Consider the following 15,943-nt stretch of genomic DNA (forward strand, 5'->3'; position numbering starts at 1 on the left):
GTTGGATTAGATGAGGTCCCTTCCAACCCTGATATTCTATGATTCAAAGTCATAACAGAAAACAAATACTGTATTTGGGTAAGCTTGCAATAATTACACTGTTATTTCATTAGGATGCTATTAGAGGACTGAAGTTTTAGAAAAGTACTGTCAAATAAACGACACCACAAAACTCAAAATAAATGTGAGATTTAATAAAAGAAATAAGTACAAAGTGAACAGAAAGAATTGAAAGTCAAAAAAACAGTATGAATGACAAAGTGAATGAATGCAACACTTTCCGAGAAGCATGTTAACTTTACAAAAGAGCAGTTCCACAAATATCTCCATATTCTTGCCAAATTAAAAACAAAAAAACCCAGTACCCACTTCTGTGTAGAATCTGCTTCATGCACACATAAAAAGTTTATAAAATTTAGAGACATCCAAAATACATTTTAACTTAAAAAGCAGAAACAATACATGGTAATGGGTGTTTAAATGACAGAAAATGAATAACTTTTCCATTAATGCCAACATTTTAGAGATGTATGTTAAAAAAATAACCAGGAAAGATATTCTAATTGGATTGCTCATTTCGAGTATAATTTCTGAAGCAATCTTTATTTTCTTCTAACCTACAACACAAGAGGTAAATCTTCAGCTTGGAGTGAGATTAGTGTCACATTACATTGATAACTTGTTAAATAAAAAGCAAGTACATAACTAGCTTAATGCACCAAACATTTAAATTTGGTCTCAGGCAAAAATGAAAAATCAAGTACTATCAAAAGAAGAAGCATATACTGACTTCTGTTGGGGGAGAATATTATGGTCTATCAATTCAAGAGATTAATAATGACCAGGGGAGTTGAGGTCAGTATTTAACTAAAAGGACAAGGATGTTTACCACAACATGAAGTCAATGTATATGTAATAATAATAATTAATAATTAATATATTGTTACATACATTCTGAATGTCTTCAGAAATATCTGGAAATCTCTCTTATGGCCATGGATATTAAGCTTTTATTTTTATAATTATTATTATTATTTTTAACTAACATACTAAGAAAACAATAGTTACAGCTCTAGGAATAAAAGTATTCTGATCGCTGATGAGTCAATCAGGAAGAAAATATTTGCATAGATGATCTTGTTGGCTGCAGCATGAGATCAGGAGAAAACTACTGACTGAAATCCAATCATAATGCATTTATTTGCATGTGTGATCTAATTAGCTAACTTTATTCCAACTCTCAGTACTGTTGGCCTTTGAGAAAGTAAAATAATATAAACCAGAAGCTATTGCTTTATTCATGTGATTAGTCCACTGATCTTTATGGAACTTCTCACATTCACATGAGTAAGAATACCATGATTTGCTACTAATTTGCCACATGATTATTTTCAGCCAATCATTGCTAGGATTGTCATGTATGTAACAATATGCTATATTCTTTGAGCATCTATTCTAAAAAACATATTAACCCTCAACTTTTGACAGTTATTCTTTACAATATATTTAGTTTAAAGAGGCACAGCCTTAAAATTAAATGGTCAGATCTCAGCAAAGTCCTGAATAAATGTTAATACTCACTATTAACTCTTTCTTTTTAAAATGGCCTGTCTTCAAAAGTACCTGTATAATTTTCATGAGGTTCTTACTTACAAATATCAAGTAATACTGTGACATGATTTTCAATATATTCATATAAAAGGCCAACATCTGTAAGAAAATATTTCAACACCTGAGCATGTATTAAAAAAACTGCTTTATCAAGACATGCAAGTTGAAGAACCTCAGTATACAATACAGCTAAATGCTACCTCTGAACAGACCTGCTAAAGGCTCAGCTTACAAGGCTATAACATCATCATTTAAAAGTCAGATAAGGAATTTGCCAGCATGTTTGTTTAAAGACTAAGAGATCTCTAAAAATGATTAGAAGAAATGAATGCTAAATAAAATGGACATGCTCACAATCAACACCTAATTAGCCAGTGTTTGCTGAACCATTTAACCAAAACTCTAAAGGCACTAAGTGGGAGCTAGTATAAAATATTTGTTTTCTTTTAGACCAGTATCTGATGAAATTTTTGAGTCTACTTATTTTTAGCAAAGACAACCATGTCTAAATGAAAAAGATACAATCTACCTAACACACCCATATTCACCAATTGCCTTGCCTACATCATGCAAAGGGTGGGGCCACTGGCCACTGCCTGAAATAGTATTGTTCCCTATACAGCCCTGTGGGCTAAACAATGGTTTCCAAATATCAAAACAGTGCTGAAGACAAAAAATTGTGAGAGGAGGGGACTAATGGGGCTTGGAGGTCCGTAGCCCTGCTTACGATCAGGCTACTTGTATTCATTACACATCTGTTTATGGCTTCATTTTTTTACACTGGAAAAAATTCAGAAGTTCAAGATGAATGATCAAACATCTTGACAGCAAAACACACTGGTTAAGTTACAAGTGGAGTTACAAAAATTCCATCATTCCACATAATATAACAAACCCTAAGGAAAGGAAAATCTTCCTATTTAAATGTTCCATGTTAGCAGTAAAAAAAAAATCAAAATGTTGTCGTAGGACTTGTATTGCCACTCTCTTTATATTATGCACAGCACAAAGTGTTTAGAGAAATTAGGGTGTTTTTTTTAAATGACCTGAGAGTAGGTTACTCAGGGCTTGTCTACATCAGAAAGTTGCAGCGCTGGTGAGGGAGTTACAGCGCTGCAACTTTGAAGGTGTACACATCTGCAGGGCACCACCAGCGCTGCAACTCCCTGTTTGCAGCGCTGGCCGTACTCCCGTTTTGTCTCGGGTGTAGAGGATCCAGCGCTGGTGATCCAGCGCTGGTAATCCAATGTAGACAGTTACCAGCGCTTTTCTTGACCTCCGTGGAAGGAGGAAGCCTCTGGTAATCAAGCTGGTTTCCTTTCCCGGTTTGCTCTCTCGGTCCCGGAGCCAGCCAGCAAACCGCAGGGAAGGAGACCTGCTTGCTCGGGGTTCCGGGACCGAGAGAGCAAACCGGGAAAGGAGACCAGCTTCGCCGCGGTTTGCTCTCGCGTTCCCGGAGCCAGCCAGCAAACCGCAGGGAAGGAGACCTGCTTGCTCGGGGTTCCGGGACCGAGAGAGCAAACCGGGAAAGGAAACCAGCTTCGCCGCGGTTTGCTCTCTCGGTCCCGGAACCCCGAGCAAGCAGGTCTCCTTCCCTGCGGTTTGCTGGCTGGCTCCGGGACCGAGAGAGCAAACCGCGGCGTTCCCGGTTTGCTCTCTCGGTCCCGGAACCCCGAGCAAGCAGGTCTCCTTCCCTACGGTTTGCTGGCTGGCTCCGGGACCGAGAGAGCAAACCGCGGCGTTCCCGGTTTGCTCTCTCGGTCCCGGAACCCCGAGCAAGCAGGTCTCCTTCCCTGCGGTTTGCTGGCTGGCTCCGGGACCGAGAGAGCAAACCGCGGCGTTCCCGGTTTGCTCTCTCGGTCCCGGAACCCCGAGCAAGCAGGTCTCCTTCCCTGCGGTTTGCTGGCTGGCTCCGGGACCGAGAGAGCAAACCGCGGCGTTCCCGGTTTGCTCTCTCGGTCCCGGAACCCCGAGCAAGCAGGTCTCCTTCCCTGCGGTTTGCTGGCTGGCTCCGGGACCGAGAGAGCAAACCGCGGGGAAGCTGGTTTCCTTTCCCGGTTTGCTCTCTCGTCCCGGAACCCCCCTTGAAGCCGCCCAACAGCGCTGCAGTGTGGCCACATCTAACACCACTTGCAGCGCTGGTTGCTGTAAGTGTGGCCACTCTGCAGCGCTGGCCCTATACAGCTGTACTAATACAGCTGTAACAACCAGCGCTGCAAAATTTTAGATGTAGACATGGCCTCAGCCTAGAGTGCTCAGGCCGTGTTAGGAAATTCAAAGTGTTTTTTTCAATTCTAAACTTATTCAAGTTGTGACTTTTCTTAGAAAAATAAAAGTGTGTTCTTCACACTACTTATAACAACCCTAGAAAAAAAATCAAATCAGGAGTCCCATTAAGCATTAAAAATTAATGTAATCTGTAAAGTTACTATCAATTAGTAACATTAATTCTGATAAAACAATTATGGTCACTTTACAAGTGGATGTTTGCCCATCAGGTCTGAAACAAAACAAGCCTGCTCATTTTCAGGATTAGTTGACTGTGTGTCAGAAAATTTACACAGTATGACGTTTACTTCCTTAAAAAACTATTCATAAGTCCTGTACAGATAACAATAAATTGTTACACTGTAAACACTGAAGAGGCTCATTTTCTCTTTCACTTTGGTCCACTCACACAATGTTATGACAGAAGTAACACAAGGTAGGAAACTCAAGCAACTTAACACATGAAAGTACAAAGTCCGCTCTTGGCCTGTGTGCGATTAACTGAAAGAAACAAAAACATAAACAAAAACAGCATGGATTAATGTTATGGAAATTAAACAAAAGCAAACTCTAGTGAAGATATATACATGAAGAAGAGAGACCACAGACCTGGCATTTCAGGACTCGCTAACTGCATCCTAAACTAAAGGTGGTGCGAAAGCATAATCTGGTTAACAATTGCATTTGTGAAAGCCAACCTCCCTGTCGAAACATTTTATCTGATTATCTGCAATCCTTAATCTCCAATTTTACTAATCAAAGCTATGAAAAAAATTAACTCTATCAAAATTTAAAACCAAATGTCAGATTTAACGAGCCATCGTACAAGAACTTCAATGAAACAGAATTAGTAAAGCATTTCTGCCAAGGATTCCTACTCTATCTCCCCCATTCCTTCTCCCTGGGCTTACTTATCTCCCACTCCCAGAGGCCCACAGAATATCTATCTGTTCAAGAACAGGCGGATGGTTCTCTGTTCAGACACCATTCCTACATCCACCAAATGGGCTGAGGAAGCATCCTTCAGGGCTACCTTTGTGGCATTCTCGGGTCCTGATTTCCCAATGCCTGCACCTTGGGTAGTCGGTGAGTGTAAAACACTACCATTATGAGTTGGTGGCATTTCACTCTCTCTTTTCACTGGTGTAAATGACTGCACAAGTGCAGCATAACAGAACTGGACCGTCAGCCTTTGCCAGTTAAGAGAGCAGGAATCAAGACTCCGCAAATCCAACCCAGGTCTCTTGTGTGACAGTGCTCTGTACTAACTACAGAGTCAGTTTTATAGAGTGTCAGCCTGACTGAAGTGTTCCATACACAACCCAACAGCACAATCTGGAAGAGGCATCAAAACATGTTTTCAGTAGTATCCACCAGAGGTCACTGTTTGCACATGTAAAACCTATCAGGATTCCGGCACTTTGCTATTTGAGCTTTTGGTGAAACAGCCCAAATTAAAGACACTGGATAATCAGGCATTTAAACATACAGCTTCCATTAATTTCAATGAGCCTTGTGTGGCTAAATCTCCTTGTCCTCTTGGGAAAAGTTTGCTTAGTTTACTACTAAGCATATTATAACTTGGGCTGGGCAGGACAATGTTTTTTCCATTCCAGGAGATCCTGAAAATTTTTCCCATTCTAAATCAGGATGGAATTAAAAAAAAAAAAAAAAAAAATCAATCACAAATTTTCATGTTGACAAATCAACAAAAAAATTGTTTTTGTTTGGGTCAATCAAAACATTTCATTTCAACTTTTCTTCTTTTTTAAAAAAACCTGTTCAGCATAAATTAAGTTAAATTTTGAAAGGAAAAGTCATTTTGACCCAAAAAAACAAAAAAGCCCTTTTCATTTAAATAACGTCAAAAGGGGATGTTTCAACGATTTCAAAATGTTTTTACCAACATTTTTAAAGTCAGGAAACTCATCAAACCGACCCTTTCTTGCAAGCAGCTTTGGTTTTGACAAATCAGCATTTCTGGTGAAAAAATGTTTTGTCAAAAAACTGCTGACTAGCTGTAATTATAACATTCCCTATAAGGGCAGAGCTGGGTGGGATGGATTGAGACATAAGACTACATTAATGCTCTCCCATACTCCCTCCTGTCTCCACACGGATATGCAATAATGGTATTTAAAAAAAAAAAAAAAAAAAAAAGATGGAAATACCATTCCAGACAAAATATTAAAAAAGTCAGAGCGTTGGCAGCCAATGGAGAATGGAACCTTTTCCAGCTCGAAATTCTTACATTCTGTACCACGCAATCCTGCTTGAGCAGAAAACATTTTGCTATTCAGTACAAACAGCATTCTGGAACTTGCCCCCATATTTATTGCCTCACAATGACTTCTGTAGCAGGTATAAAATAAAAAGAGGTGATATTTCTCAAAATGCCAAACTGAACCCAGAATCTGAGACTGAAGATAGAATCTTTCTAGTTTTTCAGTCACGGTTAGTACTAAAGACCCCACAACTGGAACTTATTTAACAAACCTCTCCATGCACAAACCACAAAAGAATCCAGCTCAGTCTCCCGTCAGTGCATTCAGAAGTACTTACGTCAGCCCGAATAAATAGTCTGTAATTTTTTCAGTTAGATTCTTACTCTGTTAATCTGTCGTCATTTTTCCACAGTCCCATTTCTGACTGTAACCACCTTGTAATGACAGTGGCAAAACTCAGACTATTCAGTCATGGGTTAGTGACGACGGTGTTTCAAATCACATCTCAGATAGACTGTTAAATAATGATTTGATATCTATTTCTAAATGAAGAGCTAGATAATGCATCATGGCTGAGATGCGAACCGTCTGGCTTCTGCCCGCCCACAGTATAGCCACCAATACTACTGCTGATCAGGAATGCAATTTGCGCACATCCCATATTCAAATAAATTAAGTCATAAAGTATATGTAAATTAGCACATTTGTGTTTTTTTAACAAAATATTAAATACTGCAAAATTATTAGAGAGAGAAGCTGAGGCAGCTAGTGCCAAGTCACCCAGGGATTTAAACGTTTATTTTAAATTCACCCATGAATTTGGGTGCTTGTTAAACAGTAGGCAGGCCTGCAAACTCCCCTTCACGGTTTAATGTACCTCCCTCTTTATCCACAGCATCCTCTTCAATTGCATTGACCCACACAATCAGGACAAGATGCAACTAAACCTGTCTCAGTACAGGTCTTGAGCAGAGGTGGTCAACAAGGCCACACTGTGTACTGCTAATGATGATTAATTATAACTCCCAGCTACTGAAGACTATGTCATCAGATCAACACACTAAGCTGTGACGGCCTGAACTACATTTAGTAGCATCCTCCAGTCACAAGATGTACAGAACATTATGCAACATTCAGAGCCGCAACAAAGGCAGCTATTCAGCCATGGACTATACTCACTATATCCAAGGGCAGAGTATCAAGTCATTCTGGTCTTTAAAGATTTTTTATCCTGTAAGGGCAGGGCCAGATTCTGATCTCTCTTATGTTACTTTCAGTTTACACATGCATAACTGAGGACAGAATTAGGCCCATTGTCTTTTGTCTAAAAAGCATTATTGACATTATTCAAATCATTTTCATGCAAAATCATTGCTGACATTTGAATGCTTGAAATAAATTTAGCCCAAAGATCTCAGAGGGCCTTAATTTGCACTACATTTGAATGGATGATCCTTTCATTATAATGTAATATTTTATAATCAGCGCTTGGATTCTAGCTGCAGGCAGCATGTGCACAAAGCATGCGGGACAGACCAGAATTGGTTTTTACTGCATCAGGAAAATGTTAATACAAAGTAAACGCATTAAATAATAGAAACAGTTTTCCCTGGGAGGAAACAAACTACCAACTGAAGTGTTAGTGTACACTGTACTGAAGTTAGCATCACAGAGATAATATATTGGCTTGTAGTACAATATTTCATAGGCAATCTCAAACTTGAAAGCCTGTTGTCAAGAGTAAACTTGAATTATGATTGCTACACCTGATCTTTTTCTTTCCATTGTCAAAAGTTTCAGTTACTGTTACCACCAGCTTGCTCTGGATCTTATGGAACATAAAGAGACTATTTAAGTTTCTCTGTGCAGGAGAAAACAACGTAAGATGTTAGAACAGCAGAGAAGTATAGCAGTTTGTAGGGTGACCCCTTTTCCATTTTGTTCCCAATCCTGCACTCATAGAACGCGGACTTCAATGGGGGCGGGAGCGGGAGCAGACCATTTGTTTCACTGTTTTCTCTTTTCCCCTGTCACTTGCATAGGGCTATATTCTGAAAACCATTATTCTGACTGATGAGCACTCTTACTGCAGAAGCATTACTGTTGAACTCAGTGGGAATGCCTAAGAGGCCAGTCACAGAGATACCAGAGTCTGGCCCATGCTCCTCATATCTAAAGGTCAGTGATTCCAAAATAGGCAGGAACAAGACCCCCAGGGGACCATGATGAATTCATACCTTCCCTTCATTTTTAGGTGCCCTTTTTTTAAAAAAACTCTTTACTGTCCAGCAAAACCAACAGCCCATCAGCATCCTACAGACACAGCCCCAAACCCTGCAGCTCACAATAATGCTATTGCACTGCCTGAGGCCAGGCCTGAAGGACACTGCACTATTTGATTGTTCTGGAATCCTCCTCTTCCCTCTCCTGGGAAAGAGAGACAACTCGTTTCCCCAGGCTAAACAAGCTAAGCCAGTCCTTGAATCGGCCATCAAGGAGGTGGGCATAAATGTCACCTGACTCTCTCATTCATAAAAAGGAGTACTTGTAGCACCTTAGAGACTAACCAATTTATCTGAGCGTAAGCTTTCATAGGCTACAGCCCACTTCATCAGATGCATGTAGTGGAAAATACAGTACAAAGATGTGTGTGTGTGTGTGTGTGTGTGTGTGTGTGTGTGTGTGTGTGTGTGTGTGTGTGTGTGTGTGTGTGTGTGTGTGTGTGTGTGTGTGTATATACACACACACCCACATAGAGGACATGAAACAATGGGTGTTACCATACACACTCTAACGAGAGTGACCAGTTAAGGTGAGCTATTACCGGCAGGAGAGAAAAAAACCTTTTTGTAGTGGTAATCAAAATGGTCCATTTGCAGCAGTTAACAATAAGTTGTGAGGAACGGGGGGGGCAGGGGGAATAAACACGGGGAAATAGTTTTACTCTTTAATGACCCATCCACTCCCAGTCTTTCTTCAAGCCTAATTTAATGGTGTTCATTTTGCAAATAAATTCCAATTCAGCAATCTCTCATTGGAGTCTGTTTTTGAAGTTTTTTTGTTGTAATATTGCGACTTTTAGGCCTGTAATCGAATGACCCGGGAGACTGAAGTGTTCTCTGACTGGTTTTTGAATGTTATAATTCTTGACGTCTGATTTGTATCCATTTATTCTTTTACATAGAGACGTATGTCATATGCTCAAATAAATTTGTTAGTCTCTAAGGTGCCACAAGTACTCTTGTTCTTTTTGCAGATACAGACTAACACGGCTGCTGCTCTGAAACCTCTCGTTCTTAACAGGCCTGAAAAGGGACAGGTCCATTTCCTCTCCACTCACCCAGGCTTCTATAGGGGGCTGATATAACCGGACCATTTCAGGAGGATTGGAAGGATGCTGTCTTAAGATTTAAAATCCCCTTTAATTTACTAGCTTTACAGCTTCCTTCGTGTGGCGTTTTATTGTGTTTGTTTCTGTCTCAAATGACCATGCTGTTGAAAGAATAAAATGTTTTGAATGGCTGGAAAAGGTTCAAGTTAAACTGCTTACTTTTTCTTGTCTTTATCCTTCTTCAGCGGCTGTTGCGAAGTAGCTTGCAAGGACTGAGATTGCAGGGTTTCAACTGCTAGTTTCCGCTTGTTGAAGGCATTCATCTCCTCCTCCAGCTCTCTCCTCTTCTCCTCCACCTTCCTCTTCTCTTCCTGATGTATCCTCTTTAAATGCTCAAACTTTTCGTGTAGCTAGTAGAAGACAGACTCCATTAGCTTTGCCTCCATGACTGTCTGCTGGGCTACTGCCCCAAGCCCCACTTCTCCCCAAGGAGCAGCAATCACAGGCTCTTGCTGCTGTGCAGAGTCCCACTGAGGTCACAGAGCTTCACCACAGGACTGAGAGGCTGAAATTGCTGCTCTCTCTGCAAGACAGGAGCCTAAACTACCTGCTCTGTGCATATTACTAGCCTTTGTATGTAAAGTGCAAGACATGACAAACTCAACATTGTCTGTCTCAATCTCTCTCTCTAGCTCAGGGGTAGGCAACCTATGGCACAGGTGCCGAAGGCAGCATGTAAGCTGATTTTCAGTGGCACTCCCACTGCCTGGGTCCTGGCCAATGGTCTGGGGGGGCTCTGCATTTTAATTTAATTTTAAATGAAGCTTCTTAAACATTTTAAAAGCCTTATTTACTTTACATACAACAATAGTTTAGTTAAATATTATAGACTTCTAGAAAGAGACCTTCTAAAAACGTTAAAATGTATTACTGGCACAAGAAACCTTAAATTAGAACGAATAAATGAAGACTCGGCACACCACTTCTGAAAAGTTGCTGACCCCTGCTCTAGCTGCTCATTCTAATGTAGAACAGCAAGAGGGGAAGGAGGTCTCAGGGCCAGGGCACTGGATTAGGACTCAAAAGATCACGATTCAGTTCCCAGCTTTATCACAGGCTTCCTCTGGGATCTCAGTCATGATAGTACGTGCCTGATTTTCATAGCCCCCGTTGGTACCAACTGGAGTTGTGGGTGCCCAGCTCCTCTCAGAAGCCTTAATTTTCAGAAGCATTAAAGTGGCTTAGGAGCCTATGACCTCACTGAGACTTAAGCAATTATTCCCATTGTACAGAATGGGGAGGAGGGAGGCACAGAGAATAACATTTCCAGAAGAATCTGAGCCCCCGCTGACATTCAATGGGACTTACGCTTTTAAGTCACTTATGGTATGTCTACACAGCATTTTGGAGTGAGCCTCCGCGGTCTGAGTCAACAGGCTCCGGCTAGCCGCACTTGCACTAGTTTTCTAAAAATAGTTGTCTAGACAGCACTGTGCAGCTGCAGCTTGAGCTGGAGCTTGGGCAATGAAGTCCACCTACTCCAGCAGTTCTCCGAGTTTTCTGTCGGTGACCCCTTTCAAGCAGCAAGTCTCTGAGTGCGACCCCCCTTATAAATCAAAACCACATTTGTAACTACTGAACACTATTATAAATACTGAAGGTGTAGCAGTGTTTGTGGGTAGAGGCTGAATGCTCAGGACCCTCACATAATAACTTTGCGACTTCCTGAGCGACCCCCAGTTTGAGAATCTCTGGCCTACTCCCTAGGTTTCAGAGCCTGAGCATCCACTCACTTCCGCTTGCTCCAAAATGCTGTGTGGACATAACCTTAGGTAGTTTTCAAAATGTCATCCTCTGTGCATCCCTCTCTGATCTGTACAGGAGAAATAATTTCCTATCATGCCAGGCTACTGCAGGGAGAAATTCATTAACGTTTGTGAGGTGTCCAGATCCCACGGCGATGGGGCCCACGTGAGCATCTAGCTAGATATCACTGCGTACATTTGAGACTCATCCTCAGGTGCTGGGACATGCTACTTGGGGAGACTGTTATGTTACTCTGCTCACAGGATTCAGCTCACAGCTTTCAAGTGCTCACACTTCATCCACATCTGGACCTCAGAGCTGAACATGTGGCTTGGGCTCATCTCACAGGTCTCTGATATACTCACCTCTCTTTCCTTCTCTTTCAGTTCTGATTCAGTCTCCTTGACTTTGTTCACAAACATTTGCCTCATTTCTTCCTCTTTCTTCTGCAGTTCACCAAGGAACTCTTTTCTTTTGGTCTCATAGGTTTCTTGAAGGCTGGATAAAAAGCAAACGAGACACTACGGTATTATTCAATAGTGACTAGCAAGGCTACGCCCACCTAAATTGCTTGAAGGTAGAGGTGACAGAGAAGAGAAAAGTATCTCAATCAGCAGAGAGGTTCAAAATCAATGTTAGCAGGTCTCAATCTAGTGGCCTGATGTTGCAAGCTCTCTGCCCAAGGGGATTCCAGCTGATGGAAGGTTTGCAGGATCGCTATTGGAAATGGATTGGGAAGATAAGGGTCACTCGCCTGAATGGCTGGCTGTCAGGATCTGTGTCCTTGAACCCCATCTCCTCCAGCTTGCACCGTCTGTACAGCTCATAGTGGCGGGTGTGAGTCTGTTCCCGAAGATCTTCCATATTGACTCGAATCAGCATTTCTCGCAGTTTCACAAAGTCACAATGACTTTCATTCTCGACTAATTAAACAGAAGGGAAGAAATTTCAGCAAACACTGGGTGAGGGGGATTGAGGGGCGGGGAGGATTGCAAGGATACGGGCAGGACAGATTAACCCCAGCGAGATCTCTCAGGGAATGTGTACCTCTGGTGCAATGAGCGAAGCTTTCCAACAGGAGAGCATTGCAGAAGCAGGGCCTTTCCGTTTCAGAAGCATCTGCCTAGGCAGGAGACTGCTCTTTACCAGGGTTCAAGGGTCTAGGGCTAGGACAGCATTTCCAAGAGCAAGGGTCATGAGCACAAAAGGAATTAATGGCAGACCTATGAGAGGACCTATGGGACTTGGTGCCTTCCATACACTGCTGGCCAAGGCCATGGGTGTCATAAAAGGATGATGGGGCATGTGCACAAAGGTGGGTGGGAGTGGTTCTGTCACCAGGACTCTGCCCCACTCAAGGAAAAGAGGAAATAAAATCCAGGAAAAATACATTTCCCTTCAACCCAGTTCTATGTGCCGTTCTGAGCTGTTACTTCGATAGTGTGGGGCTCAGGTGAAAGATCCTGCCCAGACTGCAGCACACGCGTTTTGAGAGGGGCTCCGAAAGGAGGAGCAGCACTCGAGGGAGGGCACTTGTACTGCACTAAACATCCCAGCACAGCACAGAGTGAATGCCTCCGAAGCACCTGAACAAGCTAGGGAGGGTTACAGTCTCCCACCTAGACATTCAGCACAGAGCCACCATTGCTGGGAGCGTCACTGGAAGAGAGAGAGAAGCAGAAAAACCCTCAGGAGCAGCTGAAGTTCCCACCCTGCTCTGAGAAGAGTTCCCACATACTGTATAAAGCCAACCCTCCTTCCAAGGCTTGAGTTGCATTGGTTACAACGGCTCATCATAAACTTCAGTCTAAGCTTTCACCCTAAAATTGGCTGCTCCTAGGGTCTTCCCTGCTGGAACCTCTCTGACCCAGAGCTTAGCTCTCTCTGTTCAGAACCCTGCTCCAGCCTGGTTGGAGCAAAGGGAATGCACCTGCCGGTATGACCCAACCATAACCACACTGCACCTTCAGGCACCTGATGACTTGATTCAACAAAGGAGCCATGAATGGTGATACAGAGTCCTCGGGTCTCTTGCCCTGGCACCCACACACTGACATGGCGGTAGAAGGAAGATGTGCAGGAGAGAGCATGAGCACACACACATGCTGAGAGGCTTCACAGCTCTGAAATGTGCCCTGCTGTTGACTTCCTTACCTTGCACTACCCCCCATGGGTACTGCCGAGCTCTCACCAGCTTGTTTCCAACTTTCACCTCCTCTGTGCTGCCAACAACGGCAAAGGGCAGATGAGCCTGAAACAGAATCAGCCCAGGGATTCAGTGTACACGCTAGAATCTCTCACAGGCATCAGTCTTACAAAGCGACCATGAGCTGCTTCTAGCCAGGCACAAAATCTGTTTCAAAATCATTTATCTCAAGCACAGAATCTTCATTACTCAGCGTGAAAACAATCTCCACTCTGAAACGGCATAGGGCACCCTGCGTCGTGCCCAACACCTGCTTGCCATGGAGCTGTGCAGTGTGGCTTGGAGCCAGAGCATGGCACAGCAGGTTCAGGTACCGGCTTTGGCACTGAGTCAGTTAGAGAGAGATTTTGTTAATGCCCTGGACAGTTACTTCCAAACTACAGCTGTTCCCAACACATAAAGCATCACTGGCTTCCTAGGCCAGCAAGTAGAGGCCCCTCCCTAACAGACAGTTTTTATTGCTGTAGCATCCCCAGTGTGCTAAGCCCTGTCTGCACACAGAGGGTGGAACAAGGCCTTCCTTGAAGAACATACAAACAAAGACATTTGTTAGTGGTGATTTGCACAGCAGCTCACATGAAGGCACAGGATGGGGCGTTTGCAGGACATGTCACATGCTGGTTTAGTTATTAGAGACATAGTGTCCAAGAGTGAGGGGGGAGGGGAAATCACAATACATTTAGGGAACGTGATATCAAGATGATGTCATCAGCTTTATAAGTGCTGTAAAGTAGGGCATTGGTTGGACACAGCCCTTACATAGAGAGCTACAGGTACTGTCAGTCGCACTGTCCCATCCCAAGGCAAATATCAGTTAGAGAACGTGTGTTACATTCTCACTACTCTCCTCACATCACCGCTTCTCCCCTCTGTCGTGGCACTAATGCTGGAGGTTGGAAAGCCACGCTGCAATAAGTGTTATAGCAATTACCAGTACAGAATGACCACCCAGCCACACACTAAGCACCAGACAGCTGATCTTCCCCAAACACCAGCACGTGCAGGGTTTTACTATTATAGATACAAGACTGGTCCGATTACCTGCTGGTCAGCCGGCAAAGCTCTCAATAGTCAATGGGAACTTTGCTGGAACAAGGAGCACAGAAAACACTAGGAGGTAGGTATTACAGTGGTAACCAGATGTGGGTAGGTATTATGCTCCCTGTTACAGCCAGTATCCAGAGTTCACCATACTGTTACACGTACTGCAATCTTGTTCTGCTTCCCAGGGATTTCAATGGGGAGAGGTTAACAGAGGTCCTTAATTAATAGGAGGAAGTAGACTCAAAAGTAGAACCCATGGAGAAATGTTCCCTCTTCCTCTCACCATGAACAATTTTAACAAAAGCAAAAGAATTTTCATTTTAAACTTTTTTCTGCATTTTTCAGTTTTTTTATCAAAAAAAAACAAAACAAAAACCAGCAACCAAAACCCAAAATATTTCAGCCAATAGGGCAAACATTTTTTGTTTATATTGCAAAATTTTGCCCAATTTTTTCAGTTTTTGGTTGCCAGAACACACCCTCACCCCATTTCCATATGTGTTTTTTTTGTTTTTTTGGTTAGAGACAAAAACATTTAATCAAAAATAGAAATTTACTGTGGAAAAAGCCAATTTTAGTTTAAAAACCACGAAAACATCCTACTTCAGATGAAAAATGTCAACCAACTCTACTCAAAAGCACAATTCAGATTCTAGATAGCCCAGTTCATGGAAATAAGCAAGACTCACACTCACTTAAACCAGGGCTGAATTTGGCCTTAAAAAAACCCAACAACACAGCAGAGCACAATCATCTCTATTTTTATTTTAAGTTGAGTTCAATCTATTTGGCTTCCTTGGCTTAGGAGACTCTAAACTAGAGCTGGTTGAAATTCTTCATTCAAAGCTTCCCCTCTCCACCATGAAAAATGACCTTTTTTTAAAAAAGAAAGACGAACAATTTCGGCGCAAAGTTTCCTGTTTCAAAATCTATTAAGTCTTCAACAAAAAATTAAAACTCAAAAATATTTCAGTTTTTCTCCTTTCCCTCCAACTCTTCTCCATTTTCTCCTTTTTTCCACTTTGCTTCTGAAAAAGGATAGGGAAAAACCCCAAACTTCAAAAACTGAACACTTTTCTGTTTTCTCACCCCTAAAGTCAGAAAATTTCTAATTTTTTCTAAATATTTAAAAAACAAAAAAATTTTTGCAAAAAACGTGTTACGACTTGCTGCAAACCCAGCCTTGAAATATCAGCATGCAATCTATTTTAGAGCAGAACATGGCCTCTCATAAGAACTGTATGAGATAAGTAACTGTCACACTTTAATTAAATTCCTGTACAGTGAGGTTGAAAGGCACAAACAAAATAATGTCTCTTCCTCTCTTTAGCAATAGCCGAAGGCCTCTGTCAGATGCACTGCTCATCTTTAAAACACATCTAGTATCCACACAACCCCCTTGAGGACCCACTTTGAAATGCGTCGTTGTCCAGCAGTTTCCTTTGTTACAAT

General features: G+C 42.2%; 1 protein-coding gene across 2 annotated transcripts in view; it reads right to left on the reverse strand.

Moving 5' to 3' along the window:
• The window catches only part of SEPTIN8 (septin 8), a 76,073-nt gene that overhangs the window by 9,093 nt on the left and 51,037 nt on the right, over positions 1-15,943 (reverse strand). Inside the window, exons 6-10 of one of the 2 annotated variants that reach the window (XM_030571657.1) lie at positions 13,396-13,492; positions 11,996-12,164; positions 11,607-11,739; positions 9,655-9,845; positions 3,858-4,380 (exon numbers count right to left, since the gene is read on the reverse strand). In XM_030571657.1, coding sequence (XP_030427517.1) covers positions 4,377-4,380; positions 9,655-9,845; positions 11,607-11,739; positions 11,996-12,164; positions 13,396-13,492 — 594 coding nt within the window. In that variant the 3' untranslated portion in view covers positions 3,858-4,376. Of the gene's footprint in view, positions 1-3,857; positions 4,381-9,654; positions 9,846-11,606; positions 11,740-11,995; positions 12,165-13,395; positions 13,493-15,943 lie in introns of those variants that run through there. The other variant, XM_030571656.1, reaches the window with a different exon arrangement.

The sequence above is a fragment of the Gopherus evgoodei genome, chromosome 8 (genome assembly GCF_007399415.2).
Source record: "Gopherus evgoodei ecotype Sinaloan lineage chromosome 8, rGopEvg1_v1.p, whole genome shotgun sequence".
In the NCBI taxonomy this organism is placed as follows: Eukaryota; Metazoa; Chordata; order Testudines; family Testudinidae; genus Gopherus; species Gopherus evgoodei.